Genomic DNA, 22628 nt, shown 5'->3' on the forward strand with positions numbered 1-22628 from the left:
ACGCCTTGTGTCAAAACCAGACCCTTTTGGGCAGAGCTTCAGAAAACAAAACAAAAAACAAAAAAAAACATATAACCACAAAAAAAAACCTATGTAACTATTTTCCTATGTAACTTTTTGGAGCAGTTGCCAAGAAGTGACTATTTTTTGTTATTCAAAACTGATTCAACGTATGATCCCATGTGTAAAGTCTTATGACTCCAATGAAAACAATGACTAAGGGCCGAGTCTGCTAAATGACAGAAAAAGCAGACTGTCAAGTCTTTTAAAGTCCTCACAAGTCCATCACAAGTCCACCACAAGTCCTAACTAGCCATCACAAGTCCTTACAAATCCTTACAAGTCTTTACAAGTCCATCACAAGTTCATCACAAGTCCTTACAAGTCCATCACAAGTCCTTACAAGTATTTACAAGTCCTTACAAGTCCTTACAAGTCCATCACAAGTCCTTACAAGTCCATCACAAGGCAACTGAAATTCCTTCACAGTCTCAAGCAAAATCTCATAAAATATGACTTTGACTCAAAGTGTGAAGCCTGCAGAAATCCTACAAACAGTCAAGGATCAAAAGCCAACAGAATAATCCAATAATGTTCAAGCATAATCTTCGGAATCCAGCAAAACTAAACAACATCCAGGTATCAAAAGGTTGTGACATTGAATAGAATCCCACCTGTCCAAAAGAATCCAGTAACAGCAATGTGTGAAATTTAACAAATCCAACCAAATTAAAAACTGAAGTGTAAATCCTGACAAATCTAAAAGAACCACCCCCCCCCCCCCCCCCCCCAGTTATCTGCTTTAAAGAGATTCTGCAGTGAAGAAGTGCTCGTGATGGAATGCACCTATGGAAACTGGCTATTTAATCAGTTAAAACAGAAATTGAAATTTACAACATTACAATGTTCAACAGGGTATGACAGGCTTGTCCAGCTCCAACAGACTGTTTTAATCCTGCTGTTTTTGTGATAACAACTTTACAAATCAAGACAAAATGAAGCCATGAGCAGTCAACTCAGTTGACCATCTGAAAGCTGGCCATCACTGCACAACCTTAGTTCCAAGACATCCTTAGCCGCGTGATGTTTCAGTGCGCATGGATTATTGGACTGTGCAGCAATTTACCGAAGTGGGCACCCTTAACACACAAGCCAACAGGCCGCAAAGGGCATCTTGAAAATTTCATATTTTCTGCTCTGGAAATTCCAATCAGAATTGTGTGTGCATTTGCATGCCTGTGTGCCATAAGCATGTCTTGTACTGCAGTTTTCCAAGCCACATGTGTACAGCTTGCAAGCAACCCGTTGGATGAAAAATGTCGACCGCTTCGACAAAGCAATCAATTTGGCAGCAAAGAAACTGGGCCTTGGAAGGCTCAAAATTAGTGTTCTTCATCAATGTGGAATGTGCCATGATTCGAACAAACTGGTCAACCAGTAAACGCCTAGTGCCATCGATTTCACGTGTACGGTACATGTAAATCACCTGACTAACTGTTTTCGGAACAGCTCTTTTGTTTCCACCAATGCGCATGTGCTGCTGTTTTGCATATTAAGTCACACCACCAATGCGCATGTGCTGCTGTTTTGCATATTAAGTCACGCCCCTTTTGCAATGCAATTTCCCAAGACATTCTTTGCGTGCAGTTTGTCGACCGAGTCAGGTTCGTGAATGGGAACATGCATACTGCTGCGCGGTACAAGGCTGTGCCGTCTTGCGCGAACTACCCCGCTAAGAACGTCTTGCACCAAGAACAACCAAAAAGTCAAGTTTACGCCATAAAAATGGCGGTTCCTGGCTAACAAATGACCCGCCCATTCCCCCTTTACCCGTCTTTTCTCACCTTTAGGGCTTCTTTCAACAACAGTCCCAGAGAAACCACAAACCAGGAAAGATGCTCCAGTGAGACATCCTGATCCCCCATCGCCGAAAGCAGCAAGTGGAATCCGAACCCCTCGAAGCGCAAACTCAGAGTATTCGGCGCTGATTCACGGACCCCTATTTAGCTGAGGAGTCGCTGGGAGGATTACTTAGAGCCAGCCCATGAGGAAAGTCTTTCGACATGGATGAGTCCGTAGGTCTTAGTAGGGACTGCCATCAGAGTGGAAGCTCATTCACACGGCGAGACAGGCAACATTTCACAAGAAAATCACGAGGTTTGGAAACAACTCGACTTGAACTGTACAGGTGCTGGATCACTAAAACAGTTGCTGGCTGAAAGAGTACGGAAGCCAGCCATTGGTAAATCAATCACCGTAGTAACATCCCAATTTACAAGTGTGCTGAACTGCAAGTAGCGACTCATCTGATACGCATAGACGTATCAGCAAACTGCAGGTGCCAGGGTGTGTGACTCAACCGCTTAGCATCCGAGCACTTGGTGACAAAAAAATCATATCTAACGAAGTCTGTCTGATAAAGCTTTCGTGTCGACAGCAAAAAGCAAATACCCCTTCTACAAAGTTCCGAGAGATTATTGTCTCATCAACTTTCCATCACTCCTGCAGCCTGCCTAAGGTGAGGCATTAATATGGTGCCAACAACCGTGTCAAAAATTACATTAAACCCTGCTGACATTGCAAAATTAAAAATTAAGACCACTTACTGTGGTCATTCTGACTAACCGTACAGCTGACGCACCAGCAATGCTTTGCTCAGACAAACTGACACCTTATCAGGTGGGACAAAAACACTGTTAATGGTCATTTCCTAATATAAGACCTATGCATCTGTCAAGTTAACCCTAACGACCGTGAGTAATATTTGTCAAACAACTCTCAAATTTAAAATATCCTCTTTTTTTACACCAATTAATGCAATTCTGACTTCCTGTTAAAATTTCATTGACGGCTGTGGCAACTGGTGTGGCAAACATGTGTTCTTCATTTTCTTAAAACCAAATTGAAACCGTAATTCGCCTGAACAGCTACGTACACTTTGTATCATCCACAATTTCCTCAGAAGTTTGATTCTTAGACAAATCGCCTGGTGTGCTTTCCAAATACTATTTATTGACCTTTACAACAGCTCACTGCTACCTCCCACACATAATCCATAAGCTCGCGATGTGACTTATCTATTCAACCATATCTTACGAGCGACATTGAAACTAAGAATAAAGTGAAAGAAAACACAATTTATCAACAACCAATCTCCAAAGGCAGTCTTAGTAAAGTGCGGATCCAAAGCACAATTTTCTTGGGGAAGGGGCCCAAAAAAATTTGTTTTGTATCCCAAAAAGTGGGTCCAAAATATTACGGTGAGGGGTGACGTTGCAATCAAGTTAGGCACTGCAGACACCACCATCTTTTCCTCAAAAAAATTTGGTTAAAGTGGTCAGAAATTGCCTCAGATAGCACCACAGAAGATCTAGAATCCAAGAATCAAATTCTGACCACTATAACCAAATTTTTTTGAGGAAAAGATGGTGGTGTCTGCAGTGCCTAATTTGATTGCAACGTCACTTAAAAAAAAAATTGATTAGTTTTTTTTTTGGGGGGGGGAGGCATGGCCCCGGTTCCCCCCCCCCCCCCCATCTGCCCTTGGTCTTAGTCAAAACCTTTGGGAGTGTACACATAGTCTGTATGTGCTAACTATCGGTACCCTGGATACACATGTAGATGATGTATGAACAATTTCCTGGGAAATCCCACACTGGTTTGGGACTGGAAGGGACACCAGTTTCCAGGGAAACCCCAATGGGATATACCTGTTTTCGACTCAAAACTTTCTCTTAGCTGTTTTCCTTAAGGACATAAATACTTCAGCTTCCCTTAAAGCTACAGTCCATCATTTGCAGCTATCCAAAAAGTAATACTTGTTGACAAGCATGCTTGGTTGAAAGATAGTAAGGGGATAAACTCCCTCCTTATGAAATATTTTTTTCTGGCAAGCTGTCATTTGGAAGAAATCAACGAAAGAAGGCCTTTCCTTTCCAACAGTGCGTCTAAAGACGCACCGATGGAAATTTCCGTTAGTAGTTTGTTTTTTTAATTTGGTGAAGCTCGTGCAAGCGTTGGCACGATGCACATGCGCGCGCGGTTGCTATAATTCATCGGATCGGTGCGCGACATTGCGTAGCTGCAATCGGCTCAGTGTGAGAACGTGTCTCGGACGCTGAATTCATCAGGCCCAATTCAAAACATGATTCAGCAACTTTTGATTTGAAATCAAGATCCTAGAATGCTGTTTTTTCTCGAAATACACAACATTCACTGAGCTGAAACTTCACCAGGTTACTTGTTCAGCACCCTTCTTTAGATTTTGAGTACGTTTGTTGCTTCGAACGAACAAAATGCACAAATTACAAATGACGGACTGTACCTTTAAAACTCTGGGTAACAATGAATATTCATTTGAGCAAGACAAAAGCCCAAAGAAGGGTGTTTTAGTTCTTTAATTCAACTGATAAGATTGCAGTTACATTATTTTACCAAAGTCTTATAGCGCAAGTATCTACCAACAATTAGGTACTCAAGGCGCTGGAAATTATGTCTATTATTAAAAACAGGCAAAATGAAGTTTATGAGAAATATGAGACCAATTATGTAGCACATTTATAGGGGATTTACAAGGTGCTGCGGCGCATAATGCAACCACTGCCAGAAACACCTAGTGTTACTGGGTTCTTTAACATGCATTACACAACACACGGGACCTACGGCTTTACGTTCCATTCGAAAGACGAAGGAATAATGGTAAAGTGCCTTGCTCAAGAGCACAAAGGACCATGTTCCCTTTCAGGATTCGAACCCATGTACCATGGCACACAAGTGGAACATCCTAACCATTGGACCACAGCACCCCCACATTAAATAAGCATTTCAACACTGCAATTTACAACAGGGCATATTTGGTTGCAAAAGTGAAGCAAACGAAGAAAAAAGAAAAGAAAAAAAAACGGCACCAAAAACACAAAGAGTTAGGCGTTTCATGACACTAACATAATGATTCCTAAGCCCTGGACCTACCGGTATCTTAAAGGACATTATTCCGTAACATTTTTGGGGTCCATATAACGTCCAACAGATTGAGCAGTTCCCAGTTCTGAATGCAAACCAACTGTATCACAATTAGTTAAGAGTTGCTGATCAGGATGGAGATACCATTTCAGCTGTTGAAGTGATGACCACTGACCAACGCCGACCAGACAAAATCTTGAAGGTCTGTGACAACCTCTTCCACAAATCAGGAAGGCATTAATCCCTTGCAAGCCCCAAGATTTGACTGTAATTTATGGTTCTCTTTGATTAATCCTGTTGACCATCAACAGCAACGTGTGACTGACCGCGATAAACCGGGTGATTTACAGGAACTCTGGACGGATCCTGTTGACCTCAGTGACTTTCTCCGATTCATCCAACGTCCAAGCTTGTCCACAACCCATCAGGGAACAGACACGAGACAAAAAAATCCCAGTCGCAGCCTGTTTCCCTGGGAATTGCGTGCCGAGATCGTAATTACAGAATGGGTCCCACCGGGTTCCACGTATAATTGAAACTGCATTGAGATAATTGTGAATTATTGCAAAAGACAATTTTGGTCCCAGAAGACAAAGCGAGCGGCAGATATTCTTGCTTTGGCTTGAAGATGCAAGGAAAGGATGATCTTTGAGCTCACTGCCAGGCTGAATTATTAATTGGGGATGACCAAATGATATCCTCAGCCCTATCGTGCATTGTGTGGCAGAATTTCATTTGAGTTAACTTCTCTTTGGGAGTTTTTTTTTCTGCTTGGAAGCACCAACTGATGATTTCCAAAGGGTCAGCAGCTTCTTTCATAGATTTCATTCAATAGCAATCCCCCAAAATTAAAAAAAACAAATTCCCATAAATTCTGGAGAGTACGTCTATTTCACTACAGTATGTTCCAAAACAAGTGTCCCTCTGAATACTTTTGAAATGCTGATGTGGTTTGGGATGGGAATCATTTGCCCTTGAGCATTAAACTGAGGTCTTGCCATGATTCCAATCCCAATGGCAGCCTTTGGCACAACATGCAGGATTTTACACAGCGCACATAACACAACACTGAAACTCATTAAGGCACGGAACTCGGTCACAGTGTCCAAAAATGTTGTGATCAATTGACAATTGTGTAGTGATACGTGACTGAAATTAAATGAAACTCATCATAGGGGTTCAGGCCAAGGATAAGGAGTATCTGCACAGTCAAAAACTATTAAATTGACAGAATGGTTGTGAAGTTATTTTAAATATAGTCAGATGGACACTTTTGGGGGGACAGACTGTATGTAGTTCCAGCTTGGCAAACAAGAGTTGCCCAAGATGGCCGGTTCTGAATGGAAGGCTTACATTTACTCCAGAATAAAACACAAGGACCCCTGTTTCTGCAGTCTCAGGGACCAAGACATGGCTACATCAACATGTAGGTCATGCCCTAAATACACAGAGTAATTGAAAATGCCACTTCTTTTTTTAAAGGGATTTTGACTAAAAAATACAACACCATACTGACAAAATTTGACAGCTTGGTGATATATTAAACCAGCCTCTGGCACAGTCTGGAGTAAACCAGACTGCACCGGTTATCTGAATCCATATTTGGAACATTTTTGGAATAGAAACAAGAACTTGGTAAAGACAAAAACACCCTAAAATTGCTTCTCTGATGTCATAGCGATACAGGATTTCCGCACCAGTTTGTCTGGGACGTCACAAAGCCAGACTGTGACGTCACAGATGCGACAGGTTTGTGCACAGACAGTTGGAGATAGTTCAAGACACAGACGTCACGTCTCAGCTCAGGTCTAGCCAACCAGGTGAGAGAAGCGTGCCTGACCCAAATCGACAGAATTACTCAAGTCTGACTTAAAGGTAAAAAGCGCAGCAAGTACATTTGGGAAAGCACAGCCCTCTCTCTTGCCAGCTTGCCAGCCTTACTAGCCACCAAACCGGTGAATCTTTATTCTGATTTCAGATGTTCTCAAACACCACTCCCACAATGTAGCTCATTTGAACATTGAAATGAACTCCAAGCATGAACAGCAGATGTTGCTATCCGAACACTCAAGACAGAACACCCATCCCTGTGTGGGTTCACACTTCATACTCACGCAGCCCTACATTACATACCTAGTGTGGACATTCCTTTGTCTTTGTGTAGTTAAGAAAAACTGGAGAAAAAAACCACATTTTACTCTTACTGTGAATACTCTTTCAACCCAATGTTTTTATGATGATTTCCTTGACGGTTCCTCTTCATTTTGCGACAGATAACCCTAACCCCAAAATGCCTCTAAACCTGTTTTCCAGAGAGGGGGAAACCTTGTGTGGACCTGGCTTAGTCCACAGAAGGTTCACACAACCTGCATCGTGTGGACCTGGTTTGTTTTCAGGTCCACACAAAGATGGCAAGGTTGGCACGCGCTGGCTTGCGCGCACGTGGCTAATTTGCATAGATGAGCCCAAACATGCAGCATCTTTTCATGGGCGCTGGATATACTCTATTTCAATGTCTGCATTATCTCATTCTTTGACATCTGTTAGACAGGTACTTATGCACAAGTCCAATGACTACTGAAATGTTAACATCTGATATAAGTTTAATACAAAGTTCAAATGGTTTCCAAAGAATTATCACCAAATATAGTCTACCGAAGATTCACTCGATCCAACATGCCAGGGGCCACTGCCAATTTCCTCAGGAGCAAATGCTTCTTGGTTCAGAAGGAAACAGTCTAACCAACTGGACTTTGTGAATCACACTTCCATCCTACAAAAACCTGTTACCTAACATATCCAATGGATTTCCCTCAATTAAGAACTCACACTTTATACAAAATGTAAGCCACACTTGACATTTAAGGGTCACCAATAATTTCCCCCAAAAAGCAAACTTGATTTGAAAAGTTGCTTTAATACTTGGGACCGAGGATTGGAGAGACTCCAAGAAAGCTCAGGAAAATTAGAGACAATTATCATTTGCAAAATGTGACAGGTGTTCAGGACGTGGATATGTGTTTATAGCTCAAGTGGAGATGTCAAAGATCCAGAATTATCTGTTAAGGACTACATCCAGGGGCCATAATTAGGTGGTATTGCTCAGGCGGCGTCACAGTCATGCACAGGTTTAAACACTAAATGCTCAACCAATAAGGTGTCAGTGTTGTGGTGACATGTCAGTAATGTTGTCTAATTGTGGTCGATGGATTGGTCTACCGGTGTAAATGTGTCATGTGTCATGATAGGGACCTGTCAGTGGGGGACGGATTGGGGGGGGGGGGGGGTGCCGAGTGCGTACGATGGTCTGTGTGCCTCTTCCATTCGTAAAAAATGGGGTGTGCAAAATTGTGATAAAAGAAATACCCCTTTTAAAGTTATAATTTTAACGATTTCTGGATTTCTACATGCATTATTCAAGCTCTTGTTCTACCAAACATGTATAGTCCAGTATCTAAAGACCAATTCTAGAAAAGAATCCGTATTCGCTTCATTCCATCATGCAGTGAATCCTGCAAGCACCTACTTGATCGAATGCACTTAACGTGTAGTAGCACCTTCAAAGATGCGCACATAATTCCCGCACAAAAATGATCTATCATGTATGATTGCAAGCCATGGCCAAGTAATTTAGACCTGGCTCAGCAATTCTCAATGGAGAGAGCCACCTAGAGGGTCATTTCTGAAACTTTGCAGGCATTCCACCCATTTTCCACCAATCAACCTTATTCATTCACAAGTATTTCTTTGGAACTTTTCCAGCATAAAAACCTTATCTCCCAATGCAGTGTGGCACAAAAAGTTTGGCTTCAACAAACAGATGTTTCTCAATGATTTATGGACACCTGTAGAAAATTTGGATGGCAGAAGGAATGTTGATGGTGCAAATGAAGTCAGTTTTCTCTTGGAGAGTGTGTGTGTGTGGTTTTAGTTTTTTTCGGGAGGGGGGGTGGAGACACGAGAACGGAAGACCGATATATGTAGGAGGTGTTAGACACCCCGGTCCTCTCCTTTTTCCTTTTTCGTAAACCAAATAGATTAAATTGGGGATCCAGACTCCAAAATTAAACCATGATGTAACCGATTGACTTGGCACCGTGCCGCCACCAAGGCACCACGCTAATACGCAACGCAGCGCTGCAAACAGATGGACTGTATCACGTATTAACCTGCTTATAATGATTCACAGTCGGTGAGGAACGGCAGGCAGACAGGTTGTCCAATGAGTAAAATCCTTATCAAATAGACAGACATGCTTCACATGTGTAGAATCAGTTGGTTCTTGATTCTCCCTTCGGAACCAATTACCTGGGAATTAGGTGTGAAAGAACGCACAACTGGTCTCAGCACTGAGACACCTTGCGCTGGGCTGGGCTAGTCGTCTACTGATCCTGTAGCTTTAGTACTAATATGAAACCTTCCCACAAGTAAGCACAAATGTCTTAACATTGCAATCAAGTCAATCACAAGTCCTCACAAGTACTTGGAAGTTCTCATCCTCATAAGTCCATCACAAATCCTCCATTTGCAAGTTGACTAACAAGCCACTCTTACAGACTGTGACAACAGCGTTCAGTTGTAATAGGTCTCTCTCAAAAATGGCCATCTTTTTAGGACTGCAACTGCGTATTTACGCAATCAAGCATCCATTACGCAGTGTTCCAAACGTTTGCGCTTGTTGCTCGAAATGTATTCGAAATACGACGCAGCCGATGCGCGTTATGCAAGTTGACGCTCAAAATGCCGATGCACGTGGATGGTCTGTAGGAAATAATGTCATTTGTGAGAGACGTATTGTTCTTCCCCTATTACTTGTGACTGGAACTGGGCAAGTTTATGCAAGAACTGTTGTTGCCCAATGATTAACCATGGTTTGACTCAAGTAAGCCCGAACTCTGTCTAGTCGACGGTGGTTGACTACGCTAGTCGACTATCTGGAACCAGCCTACTGGCTCTGGTTGCATCGCTGGTAACCAATAGTGACGCCCTTTCATAACATACAGCAGGGAGCGATGACACTATGACCAGCGTTTGACTAGAGACGTTCGCACATTGCTACATGTATTAGTGCACAGGCGTAAGTTAACGTCACAAATCAACCACAGTCGATTAATGGTCCTTGCCCGAACTTGCTCATGTGTGTTACTGGCAGCCGTAGCCGTAGCCAAGTGACAATCTGACATGGATATAGCAGCCTTTGGTATGAACTGAATACTTTCTATGCTAAGCACCACAATTTTCAGTCACATTTACCCTTACTCCCTTGCATGATTGACTAGGAACCACACCCATCCTCGCTAATTCCAACACCATATGGGAAACTGCACACACATATTTCCGACTTTGATTCTGGAGGTGTGCCAACCCAATGTAAAAGACTGTCAGTTTAGTGGTACTGTACCAATCCTGACAGATTCCAACGTTTGGGGTTCGATGGGTTGAGTTCTGTTGGGGTTTTAAAAAACAAAAACCCAAGAAATACGCAAATTATCAGCATTTGTATCAATCATCAACCGACGTTTTCAAACCCAAACTGAGTTTCTTCATGGGACCGAAACCGAAACCTTTCTGGAATCCAAGTGCAAAAATCAGGCCATGTGCGCATAGCCCGAGTTCCTCTAAGGATTCAGACAATCTGTTTGTCACATTCAGAGCACACTCGAGAAGACTTTCAACCCTTTTTTAATTCCCACTTACCTTCTGCATCAAGAGTGCCTGAACCACTTGATTAGCCACCTGTGGGAATAAAAACATGACTCTGCTCAACCCATGTCTCCTGATGTTACCATTCATGAAAGAGTTGTTCATTAAAGCATGTCCATGAGGAGAAAATTGAGCCTTGAAAGAATGTTCAAATTGAGAGAACATTTGGCATTTTAGTCTTCACACAAAATGGCAACCCCAAACACTCTGCAGCCACTCTCTCCATCAGAAATTTCTCTCTATCAGTATTTTGCATGATAGGATTTGGCATAGAGGAGATGTAAGTTTGCCTTTAAACGACATTATGTAAATTGCGTAAACGCAAACTTCCATGTTTAAAAAAACAGGAGATACCACGCAGTTAAAGATCAAGTGCTGCAGCTGTTTGGAATTACTGCAGAGTCTCGTCAATGGAAAATTAATATTAATATTAATAATTAGTATTTATTTAGGCCGGCCTGTTTGGGGAGTCAGGTTGGCACAGCAGTTCTTTCCTCGCCTACCACCTCTATGGCCCGGGTTCGATTCCTACCCTAGCCACATGTGGATTGGGTTTTCAGTCCCTACCTGATTCCGTGGGTTTTCCCCAAAATATTCTTCTGGGGTTTTCCTCCCACCTTTAAAACTGTAATCGTCTTCTCTCTACAGGTTTCTGCAGGCATTGTGAGCTACAGTGCCTAGGGCGCTTTTGAGGAATCCTTGGCTTCATTACCAGAAATAAATTATACTAATAAAAGCAATTGGTGCGGCTCCATTCTGGAGTGTATGTCTGAAATAGATGTTAAGGAATGATAATTAGACCAACCTCATCCAGACATCGCTCGTACTGCTCCCTCTGATTCTCATTCTCCAGGACCAGAGCTGAGTTCTCCGCTTCCAAGAGTCGTATCCTCTCCAAGAGCATCGTCTTCTCCTTCATGATTTCTTCTTGCCCAACCTAGGACACAAGAGACACAAGAGAGTAATTGATTATTGGATCTGTGCATTCGCTGCTGAGGGCGCTGTTTCTTTTGACTCAGAGACACTGAAATGTCACTGAACGTGATAGCGTCAGTTCCTTTTCCAAGCACAAAAAGTTTTGTGTTTGTGTGTCTGCTCTAACCTTGCATACTCTTTGTGGACCTGTGAACAAAAGAGGTCCACAGGAAGCAGGAAGCGTGAACGCTTTGTGGACTTGCACACGTCCACACTAGGTTTCCCCCTCTCTGGAAAACAGGTTTAGAGGCATTTTTGGGGTTAGGTTTATCCGTCGCAAAATGAAGAGGAACAGTCAAGGAAATCATGATAAAAAAAATTGGGTTGAAGTAAAATGAATACAAAGAAATGTCCACAGTATGGAAGGTATGGAAGGTAAGATTAAATGTGTGTATTTGTGTTAATCAGTAATATTAATCTCTTAGATGGAAAGTCAGATTAACTTGAAACTTGGGACAAACATTGACTCTGGTCTCCATGTTAGTATATCATGGTGATGTCATCAGGTATCGAATTACACGTACAGGCAATTTTTTAGGAAAAACAGTAATCAAATTAACTTATACCAAATGAACCAAATAAACTATTACCTTTATGTTTAGTGATCTTGTGGACCATACCTCAATAAAAATGTTAACGCCAATTCTTTTTACCTTTACATTCGAGGTTACCAAAAGATCAAAATAGGTGAATTCAAAATGCAAACAGAAGCTTGAGCAATTATTCCCCAAGACCCGGGAGGTGAGAAGGCCACATCGTGTATGCCATTACTTTAATTGTTTAACTGCTAGCAGCTTTTCCCCTGCATACCTATTTGAGGTATGGAAAAGGGGGAGGGGGAAGAAGTAGGGATGGGGGGGGGGGCAGGGAGAGACCAAGACGGTCACTCATCATGAAGGAATTAAGACTCAAACCAATGACCACCTGTGCAACACACAAATATCAATTACTAAAATGACCGATGACCTTATCTAACGGATATTAGCAAAACTGGATGGGTATCAGCTGCAGACAGATAAAGGTCTCGGTCAAAGTGAAAGACAGACTTCAAGCCTAATTGTCTGATTAGAGACACTCGTGAAATATGAGGGGGCTAGAAGTGTGGCTGTGTGGTACGTCAGCCGAGCTCATGAATAAAAGTTATACCCTCGAAATATTCTATATTAAAGAGTTGTGAGAGCCACGGCATTGGGGAATTGAAGAGATATGGCAATGAACCTCTTGCCTCGACTTGGGGCTTCCAATTCTGAGCATTTTGGATGTGATTTGTCCCGAAAGTGGTTCTTTTTTAATAGCCAATGTTGTGGAGGGATCGTCTCAAGATGGCTACTTTTCCACTTTGGGAAAAATAGGGGTCGTCTTCTTTGGGTGAGAATTTCTCGAAAAGTCAATGGTCAACCCACCAAAAATTGAAAAGAAAATGAAAGATGACATGTTTATCATCATTTTTCTGTGCAGCCTAAATACCTGTGAGAGTTCTGAGTATTTTTGAAAGAATGTTATAGTATTGGCATTTAGCACTAGTGTCTATGGAATTTTAAAATGTGATGCGATCAAGATAAATGAGTCATTTGTCGACCCTGGTCAATTTTTATTTTTTTACAGATTTGAAATGAGCACAATCTCAGCAATAGGCCTACTGCTGGGAATACCGCACGCTGATACCATCTTTAGTTCCAAAATTATGGAGATTGGAACACCAAGAGATGTGATGAAGTGATGTGATGAAGTGGCCCTATTTTGTCCTGAATCTCCAATTGAAAGTTCCCGACAAACGACTCATTTAGCTTGATCGCATCACATATAGGGTTGCAACCTCACAGGTGCATCATTAATGGAGCAACCAATCACATTTCAGCTTTGAGTTAGAAGTTGTAACTCTTGGACTGCAGCACAGACCCCTTGATATTTAGCTTTGTTGGCAGGTTTTAAAAGCACAGCCTCTAAGTACAGGTAGTTTTTAAGCCAAAATGAGGGCAGTACATGGTAGCAGCACCATTTTTAAGAATCAAGCGGCAGGTTGCATTATGCTCAGGAAAAAAAACACAGAAAGTCTAATGCCTAGTAAGGCCATGTCCAAATCAACTGTTTTATACCCAGAAGATTAGTTTTGTCATTTTGTTAGTTTGCTTGCCTTTTTATGGCATAAAAACTAGTGAAAACCTAAAGCCATCGACAAAAAAGCCTATTTCAGTCACAGCTAACAGCTAAGTGTCAATAAATGGTGCCAGTGTAGCCAACTATTAAAAGAAACAAAAGTAAGGCCTGCAAAACAAACCAAGCAACCAACTCTCAAATCAAATCTATTTCCAGAAAGCTACAGGCTGCTTCACATCTTTCGTTTGTTGAGTATTTACTGTCCAGTGTGTGAATTATCCAGCTTTATCCATACCAAACCATCAAAATCTGGTAGTGAAGCTGATACTTGGAATGGCCTCCACTACAACTCTGCCCCTTTCACACAGATTGAAACAATCTTATCCCAAACACCTGTCAAGCACACACACCTGTAACTCGATTATCAACTACATGTACCTGTACTGTACAAAGTATGTTTTTTGTAAGCCCAGTAAAAAAAGCAACCACATACCTTGTAGACAAAAATCGAGCCTGCCAAACCATTGAAGTTTTTTCCAAGCAGACCACGTTTATCTGCACCAAGCACGTCTGAAATCACACTCATACTTCACTAATCTCAGAAAACAAGTCCGCTTCTCAACGATGGTAAAAAAACCACTGCGGTGTCAGAACCAGTCAATCGCTACGACTGTTCCTCACGTTGACAACAACCATTCTTTGAAAAGTTCCTGGCAGCAATCGCGGCAATTTTCTTGGCGGGGAGCTTTGAGACAGTGTCCTGGTATACTGTGTGATGACTAATGAGCGCATGTTGCTGCTGTATCCAGGTACCGGTTAACATGGGCGATCGTACTTGAACATGGGGGATATCAATTTTGCAGATGCGACCAATTTGTCTACCACTAAAGGTAGATGTAATGTTTTTCTAAAGGAAAATTGGGTAATTATAACGGACATGTACGTTCCACCAAGGATACTACCGGTACTCCAATTACCCAATCCATAACTACGTTTGAAGCCTACAAATCTTGAGTAACTTTTTTCATTAATTCTAATCAAGAAAAGTTGGCAAATTCAAGTTGGCCTAATTGGAACTAGCTGTGATGCTAATAGCTTTGGTTTGATTTTGAATGCTTATTGTTTAAATCTTCAGCAAAAGCTGAGCAATCCTGAAGGAAATCACATTAAGTAGTTCCAAATTGTTACTTTTTTTCACACAAAAATTACTGGTATACATGCTCACTGCATTAGATATAATCCGGAAGTTGGGGAAAGAAATGTTCCTGGGACATAAATTTGATCGAAATGAGCCGGGAAGTCCTAATCAGTACCTAAATGTCCTAGGGGAGTTCAGGAACATTTAACATGTATGTTCCTTGTCAAAACTGAGCAAAAACCATACTTGAGGTTTTGAGGGAAATTTATGTGGTGGATTGGGGGGGGGGGGGGGCTGCTGGAAGAACAAACTTGCAATCTTTTAAGGACGATTTTAAACATTTCAAGTCATTTGTCAATTATGCTTAACCCATTAGCACCTGTTTTACATTGTATAACATTCTGTTTTACATTGTATAGCATTGTGTTTATTCACTGAAGAATTGTTGTTTTAATACCATAGAGTGTTTGGGCAGTTTTAGACGCTACACTGAGTAACAAGCAGGGCGGTTTTGGGCGATACAGTGACTAAAGGGTTAAAGGGAATATACATCATTTGCTTTTGCTGTAATTTTCAGAAATGGATGGAATTGGGGGGTTGGAAATATATAGCAAATATAGTTAATACACCGACTTTTTTGAGGTTTTGGGTTCGAAAATGCTATAAAAACCAAGAAAAACAATCATTTTCCTGTAGTCTGGTTCCCTGAATCCATATAAGAAGAAACAGAGCAGTTTACATACATTGGGGAATTGTAAGGTCAGGGAACCAGTCTAGCTGGCTTGTACCCGTTCATAGGTGTGTAATCGATTGCAAACAAGTGCGATGGTCAATTGGGGCCAGTATTTGAAAAAAAGCCAGTTTTTTCCAACGCTGGTCGGCCGACCAGCGTTGCAAATTGATACAAATATACCACTTTTCTTGAAAATGACAGTATACCAGGTGCCATGATTTTACAGGATGCTTTACACTGTCATTCACTAACAGTCCAGCAAGGTATTTCAAAATGATTTGGTAGTTTTATTTTTTGATGTTTGCAAATGTTGTATTTTCCCTTTAATCACCCATCCGGTTTTTAGCAACCCTGAATTGTTGATGCAATCACTCAGGTACTTTGTATTAGTGAGGAACGACTATCTGGGAACAATTTATCTAACGTCTATTGAGTTACCGGCAAGTTGATGTAAATTAACCTTGAGCTGCGTCGCAGACGCTGACTAACTTCCCTTGCTACCCCTGATCTACTGCCAGGTACGTGGTATGTTACAACCACCCTCCCACTTTTAGGGGAGGGGTGGAGTTAGAGGCACTCTGACCGAGATTCTTAAACAAAACAATTTGGAGATCTGGGTCGACGGAAGGAAGGCCTTACGGGAACGCAGACTGCAGAGAACACATTCCTGTCCCTCCAGCTAAAAGTTAATAATTCACAAAAGTTATCGAGTGGATCTTGCTTTGGAATGAAATAGAAACGATGGACAGCAGTCTGCAAAACTCTCAGGAAAGATACGCCACTTGTCGAGAAATCCCAAGGTCTCTGTCTTAATCCGTAATCAAAAAACTTCCTGGTCAATTACTGTCCAGAAACATGTGTGGAGCACCTGGGAAGGTCAAGGTTTTTCCAAAAAAAAATTATGACACATTTTGAAACAAAGGCCTTGTCCAAAACGGATTTCCAGAGCTACGTTGTTGTAATTGTCTAAAGTTGCAATTGCAAATTTCACAAGAGTTAAAATGTGTTCAACTTTTGCAAACTTGCTGCATGAAAACTTGCAGTGGCATCACAAATTCGCATTCAGGTTCGTTTTCCCGCTGAGTATGGACCAGCCTGAGGACCAAAACAATTTAATAGTCAAAACTGAAGCCAACGTTTTTCAGTACAATCCTAAAAATTTCAACAATGCCAATGGCACCCTCTAGTGGTGGAAAACCTATGGGGAGCATCATCCTGAAATCAATATTTAAAGAATTGCCGTCACCTTTTAAAAAAAAAAATTCTGAAAATAACTGTGGAATTTCAGGGTTGTAAAAGTGGCATTGCAAGTATTGCCTTAGGGACCTTTCTTTCAGTACTGGATTTCTGGAAAAAGAGATCCTAAAATTTGGTTACACACTTTTGACAGGAAATGGATAATGAGCAATTCCAGCATTATGAAAGGCAGTTTAATGCTCGTGACAGAGCCAATTAACCATGATATCTAATTAAAGATTCAGAGAAATGATTCAAAACTCCTAGTCTGTAATCTCCTGGACCATTACTAGATGATGGATGTATAAGATTTGAAAAATATACTTTCAGGTTTATTCCACTGTATGAGTAGGGCTGTGCCAAATAAAATGTACATTTGAATATCTACCCAATATCCAAATACAATTTTTTAAAATTCCAATATTCGAAAAATGTTAGCAGTCCTGAAATATACATGTAAAAAGAACAATGTGTGTGGTTATGTTGTTTGTCAAATGCCACATGGAATGAATGCCACTATTGCGATGGTTTAAAACATCCTAGCCCTTACTTTTCGATAAAGAACTGAGTACTACAGAATACTATGAGCGTTGTGCACACTCATATGCTGAAGTATTTCACACTACAGTTTACTAGTACAGTGTAGTAGTATTTTGTAGCTTCAGGTGAGGTTAGGGAGCCTCCATGAGGAATACTACCATAGCTCAAATATCTTCTTAAAATCAGTCAAATATCAGGCATTCCGCGACCAGTTATTGATATATTTGTTTCATTTTAACGAGCTCTTCTTCAATTTTGTTGACAAGCATACATGTTGGTACACGAAAAGTACGGGAGCCACTTAAGGCTGCAGGCGCATGCTTAACTTGATCAGTGCACTTTGAAATTGAATATTTGAATATTCAATCAAGTTGTTGGAGTAATCAAATACTAAATTATTCGAAAACGCGCAACCCTAGTGTGAGGTTTGCTTTAAAGAGGCCAACTCAAGAAAATGAAGAGGACAGCTTTGAAGGGTTTTTTTCAACGAGAGCTTGTATCCAGGAAATCGGCCTAAATCTAATCCATCAGGAGCGTCTGTGAACTATTGCTTGACCCGTGTCACTGTCTGGGTCTCCCGTAGGCAACACACCTGTACACTGACGCAATCGGGTCGTGTACCTAAGTATTAAAGAGCTTGAGACAAAAAGAGCTACATTGTACAATCGTCAAAAGCATTAGTGCAGTGGGGATGTTTCGTTGTTCTTTTTTTTTTTACAACATGTACACGTACCACTGAAAATGACCACATTAAAATCAATTAACAAATACACCGCAAAGAGTATTGGCCTAAAAGTTTTGATTTAATACATTTTTTAACACCACTTGAAGATGTCTTCCCTGTGCTATTTTAGAGATCACCTCGAAAAATAGATTGGGTTATTTTTTGAATTGCTATTTTCCTAGCTATATATATCAAATGAAAAAAAAAATCGACCAATGTTTAGTTATTGAATTATTTCTTCACAAAATTTGAATTATTGGCAGGGCGGGTCCATTTGTGGGCAAACTGAAAGCCCTTTTTCAGGTACTTGCAGATGCCTAAAACTTGGAATAAAGTAGTTTTTTCGTTAAAACTAAACTCTACAAAATCGAAAATTTGTTAGGAGAACAAATTAAATCCAGTTTTTGAAGAGCATGGGGTTGGGGTTATTGTTGGCGTCTGTCTGTCTCGAGAGACAATGGAGTTTTGCACCGTTGGTCAGTCCCTTGCAGAGCTGCAGCGCCTGCTGTGGCTGTCAGCCGGATCCTGGAGCCGCAGACCTTGTTGCAATTGCTGCAGGTGAAAGCTGATGTTGACCTCTGTCGTCCATGCTCTTGCCTCTCCTCCAACTGTTCGTCTTTCTCTTTTCTCCCTTCTGCTCGCTCCTCAGTATGCCTGCCTCGACGACATGCTTCCACTTGCTGCGGTCTGCTGCCACGGCTTCCCAACTACAATCCTGGCCAAATCTCGCTGGGCCCCCAACCCCCAGTCAATGTTGTCTCTCATGCACGGTGTGTGCTCCATCCCCTGAAGAGAACAACATTGACCGGGGGAGTGGGGGAGTTGGTGACCGTTGGAGGCTAAGGTTATTTTCAAGTGTCCCAACCATTTTGGCCGGGATTGTAGTTGGGTTGATGTCGCTGGCCTTCGTGTCACATTTGCAGACATCCTTAAAGTGTAGGGCTGGTCTTCCAACAGGTGTGGTGCCCGTGGCGAGCTCTCCGTGCTCATTTTGTCTTGATTACATGGAAAAGGCTTAAGCTATATTGCACATTTCAAAATGTACATTCAACACATGTACAATCAGAAAAATCACTCAATGCGACATACATGAAGGATTTAACTTCACTAATTTGATCTCATAACACAACATTAACGAACAGGCGCCATGTCCGGTGAATTTGGTCAGAGAGTGACTGAGCTATCTTTGGAAGACCGTAAATTGGCATTATCCATCAAAACATCAAAAACCTCAGATCGCAGGAACAGAACTGTGATACAAACACTTCCATTTTCATTATTTCTAGTTGTAACAAATTTCCAGAGCGGATAAAGTGGAAATTATTAGTTATCAAAGGGTCAGATTGTTTTATTTGTTTAAAAATTACTCTGTCTGTGATCCGTGTACCCCGAAATTTGAGGATCCTGAGTCTCCGGGTTTATAGAGAAGTTTCCGAGGTCATTTTGATCTAAAAATAAACTTCTTAAAGAAAGGAAAAAATAAACTAAAAAAACCTGTGTTTTCTAGAGTGTCTAAATTGATCCTTTCCTTTTTATTTCGCTTTGAATAATTCAGTGTCTAAGCCTGTTTTATTGTCAGCATTTAACCTGAGCATGAACGTAAATTCAAATGTACACGAGAAGGAAATTTATTATTTCCGACATCCACTTTGATCATATAATCATATACAATACTTCCACCTTGTGAATTTCCCCTGACGTAAAAAAAACCCAGATCAGCATTTCTGAAGTTGGTGCTCGGGCATTTTTGATACCTGTTTTCAATTTTCTGATGTTTATCACAGCATCAGGGATTAGCAAGACTGGCCCGACTTCCTGGTTTCACCTGCTGGAAGTTTGCCTACCCACCCGATCAATGTCTATCTGATATGATATGACATGATTAAGTTTCCATGAATGTTTCCTTGTATACTAAACCACAATTGGAGAATGGAGTTGAAATTTCCGCTGGAGTAAATATTGAGAAAGTTGATAAGGTCAGAAGGTTATTATAAATAATGAATGCACCATCTTTGTATGGATATAGCTACAGTAATGGCCCACATCTCGGCTACACCATAAAGGGCAAAGGTTGTGTGTTCACGAGTTGTTAAGGAGTCAATCAAGCTTCGTGTGTAGTTGCTCCAATGAAGCCGGTGACAGACGGTAAAGCCGCCTTCAAAGAGTTGACCAATTGCGACCATTGGTGGGGCTCGTAGTATGATCATCTCAGACCTTTGCTGAAAGCTAAACGCAGCTTATTTTCCACGAGGGGTTTTGGGTAGGCAGGCTGCCCTGCTTAAATTGTATGCCACCACTGTGAAGATTTGCCGCCTTGCTTAAAGTCTTACTGCCCTGCTAGTGGCATCACAGTTAACAAAACTACCACAGCCTGTCAATTGTACCAGTATGAGTCAAAATTACAGAACTGCTAAAACCTGTCACCTGATAGATTTTCACAGATATGGTATCTCTCTCCATTTTGTCACTGAGAGAGGGAGGGTTAATCAATTAATAATGAATTCCACTTGCTTGTATAGTTGCTTCAAAACCCGTCTTTTAACAGCTAACAATAGACTCCTTGCAAAGACAGCACTCACTGGGTCTAGGTCTCCCATTGTCACTGACTTTCCTCAGTGAGGGCACTCAATGCAAAGGGTCTATAGAAACAGTAGATAATGCATACTATGAAACGAACTTGAAGCTGAACACGTTTCATTCACCATGTTCTTCTAAGACCTTTTCTGTGCTCACACTGTGTGAAAATCTTAAGCTTTATAACAGGTGGAATAACAGGTGCCAAAAGACACAGGTGTTACCTGACCCGAGGAAGGTGAAGGATGAAGATTAAAAAAAAGGACTGGCCGGATACTGACAGGTCATCTTAAGTTTCCGATAACTTAATATAGATTCCAACAAGGAAGTGATTTCGTGGATGACCGACTTGGTGGCAAAGTTTCAAAATCACCTGTTAGACTACACGAACTACGCATTTTCAAACCATTTAGTTTTTGTTTATTCCATCTTGGAGTTGGTCAAATATTCAAAAATGTTATCAATCAAGTTTAATGTGTGCCAGCCTAAACTGGTTACAGAACGGGATTCGCATGGGCCTGCACATGCGAAGAGCTCATTAAGCCTAACTCCCAAGCATGATTTACTAGGAACCATACCCATGCATCCTGGCAAATTCCAACACCATATAGCATGTATAGGAAACTGCGCACACATATTTCTGACTCTGTTTCTGGAGGTGTGCCAACCCAATGTAAAAGATTGTCAGTTTAGGAGTACTGTACCATCCAGACAGATTTTTAAAAAACACGCCGTTGGGGTTTGAAGGGTTGAGTTCTGTTAGGGTTAAGTAGTATAAATTACGGCAGAGGTAGTGAAATGGCTAATATTTGACCGATTTCAAAGAAGAATTTGAGCTAATATTTCTCATGAGGGCTCACAAATCATACGCAAAAGTGGGTTTTGACAAAAGTGTGGCATTTAACAAACACTATATGATTATAAAAGAACATCTTAGACATTTCTCATTACCATCAACTTTTTTCAAATGCTTGAATTGGAAACAAACAAAAAAGTACTATTTGGATATTCGGTTGAAATATTTTCAAATACTCTGTATATTTGGCACAGCCCTAATGTGAATTGAGACCTAGATCATACGAAGCACCTTTCTTCAGGGAAGTCTATGGGCTCTATCTTTAGTTTGAGAATAATCATATCCATTCATCATGTGAGACTGATACGGAAACAGGATACCGGTGTATGGCTCTAGATATGTTGGGGAGGCTACATGATGATTAATGAATGATGTTTCAAAGGAATGCTGTAATTATGCGGTGCAATTAGTGAACATCCCTTCAAATACTTTCACAAGTACAGATGGGACGGACGTCCAAAGTGAACTTTGCAATTTTTTTTTGTAATTGATAACTTACAAAAATGTGTACACTGCACCTTGGTCATGACTGTCTTTCTAACCTTTAAAGGCATAGGATCATTTGCTTTTCATGTATTTTGGGGTTGTTTTTTTTTTTTTTTTTTTTTTGGTTTCCAGTGATAACACCATTCAAAATCCAAAGAAGAATGTTTCAAAACCTAAGCTGTTGACGTTTAAGCTCAGTGGATATTACACTTTTTGAGAAAACAGTGGGAAAACCATGTACAACCTTTTGATCAGGAAACAAGATTTCGTCGATAGCAGTCTCTATTTCCCAAAATCATTATTTGACATGATCGTTGGACATCACCAACATTTCTTGATTTCTTCTTAGTGACAGCGAGCTAGACAGAATAATTTCACGGGGTGCTAATATTACCAGTACAATCTTTAATCCAAGAAAGGTTTTATCATAATTCGGTAGGTTACTTTTGGGATAAATAAAAAGATCCTTAAATTTTTTGATGCAGTTTTGCTAGGAATCTTATTGGGTCCTCCAAAATCCTCCATTGTGCAGGAAACTAGTGGCACATTTTTACTTAAACTTTCAAGGGGCATGAAGCCCCAAGTAATAGTGGCTGGGCTCTAC

General features: G+C 41.0%; 1 protein-coding gene across 2 annotated transcripts in view; it reads right to left on the reverse strand.

Moving 5' to 3' along the window:
• The window catches only part of LOC119740734, a 65148-nt gene that overhangs the window by 20107 nt on the left and 22413 nt on the right, over positions 1-22628 (reverse strand). For both annotated transcript variants that reach the window (XM_038216138.1, XM_038216137.1), the window contains exons 5-6: positions 11471-11602; positions 10660-10698 (exon numbers count right to left, since the gene is read on the reverse strand). In XM_038216138.1, the coding sequence (XP_038072066.1) occupies positions 10660-10698; positions 11471-11602 (171 nt within the window). The remainder of the gene's footprint in view (positions 1-10659; positions 10699-11470; positions 11603-22628) is intronic.

This window comes from Patiria miniata, unplaced genomic scaffold, assembly GCF_015706575.1.
Source record: "Patiria miniata isolate m_02_andy unplaced genomic scaffold, ASM1570657v1 HiC_scaffold_5, whole genome shotgun sequence".
Lineage (NCBI taxonomy): Eukaryota > Metazoa > Echinodermata > Asteroidea > Valvatida > Asterinidae > Patiria > Patiria miniata.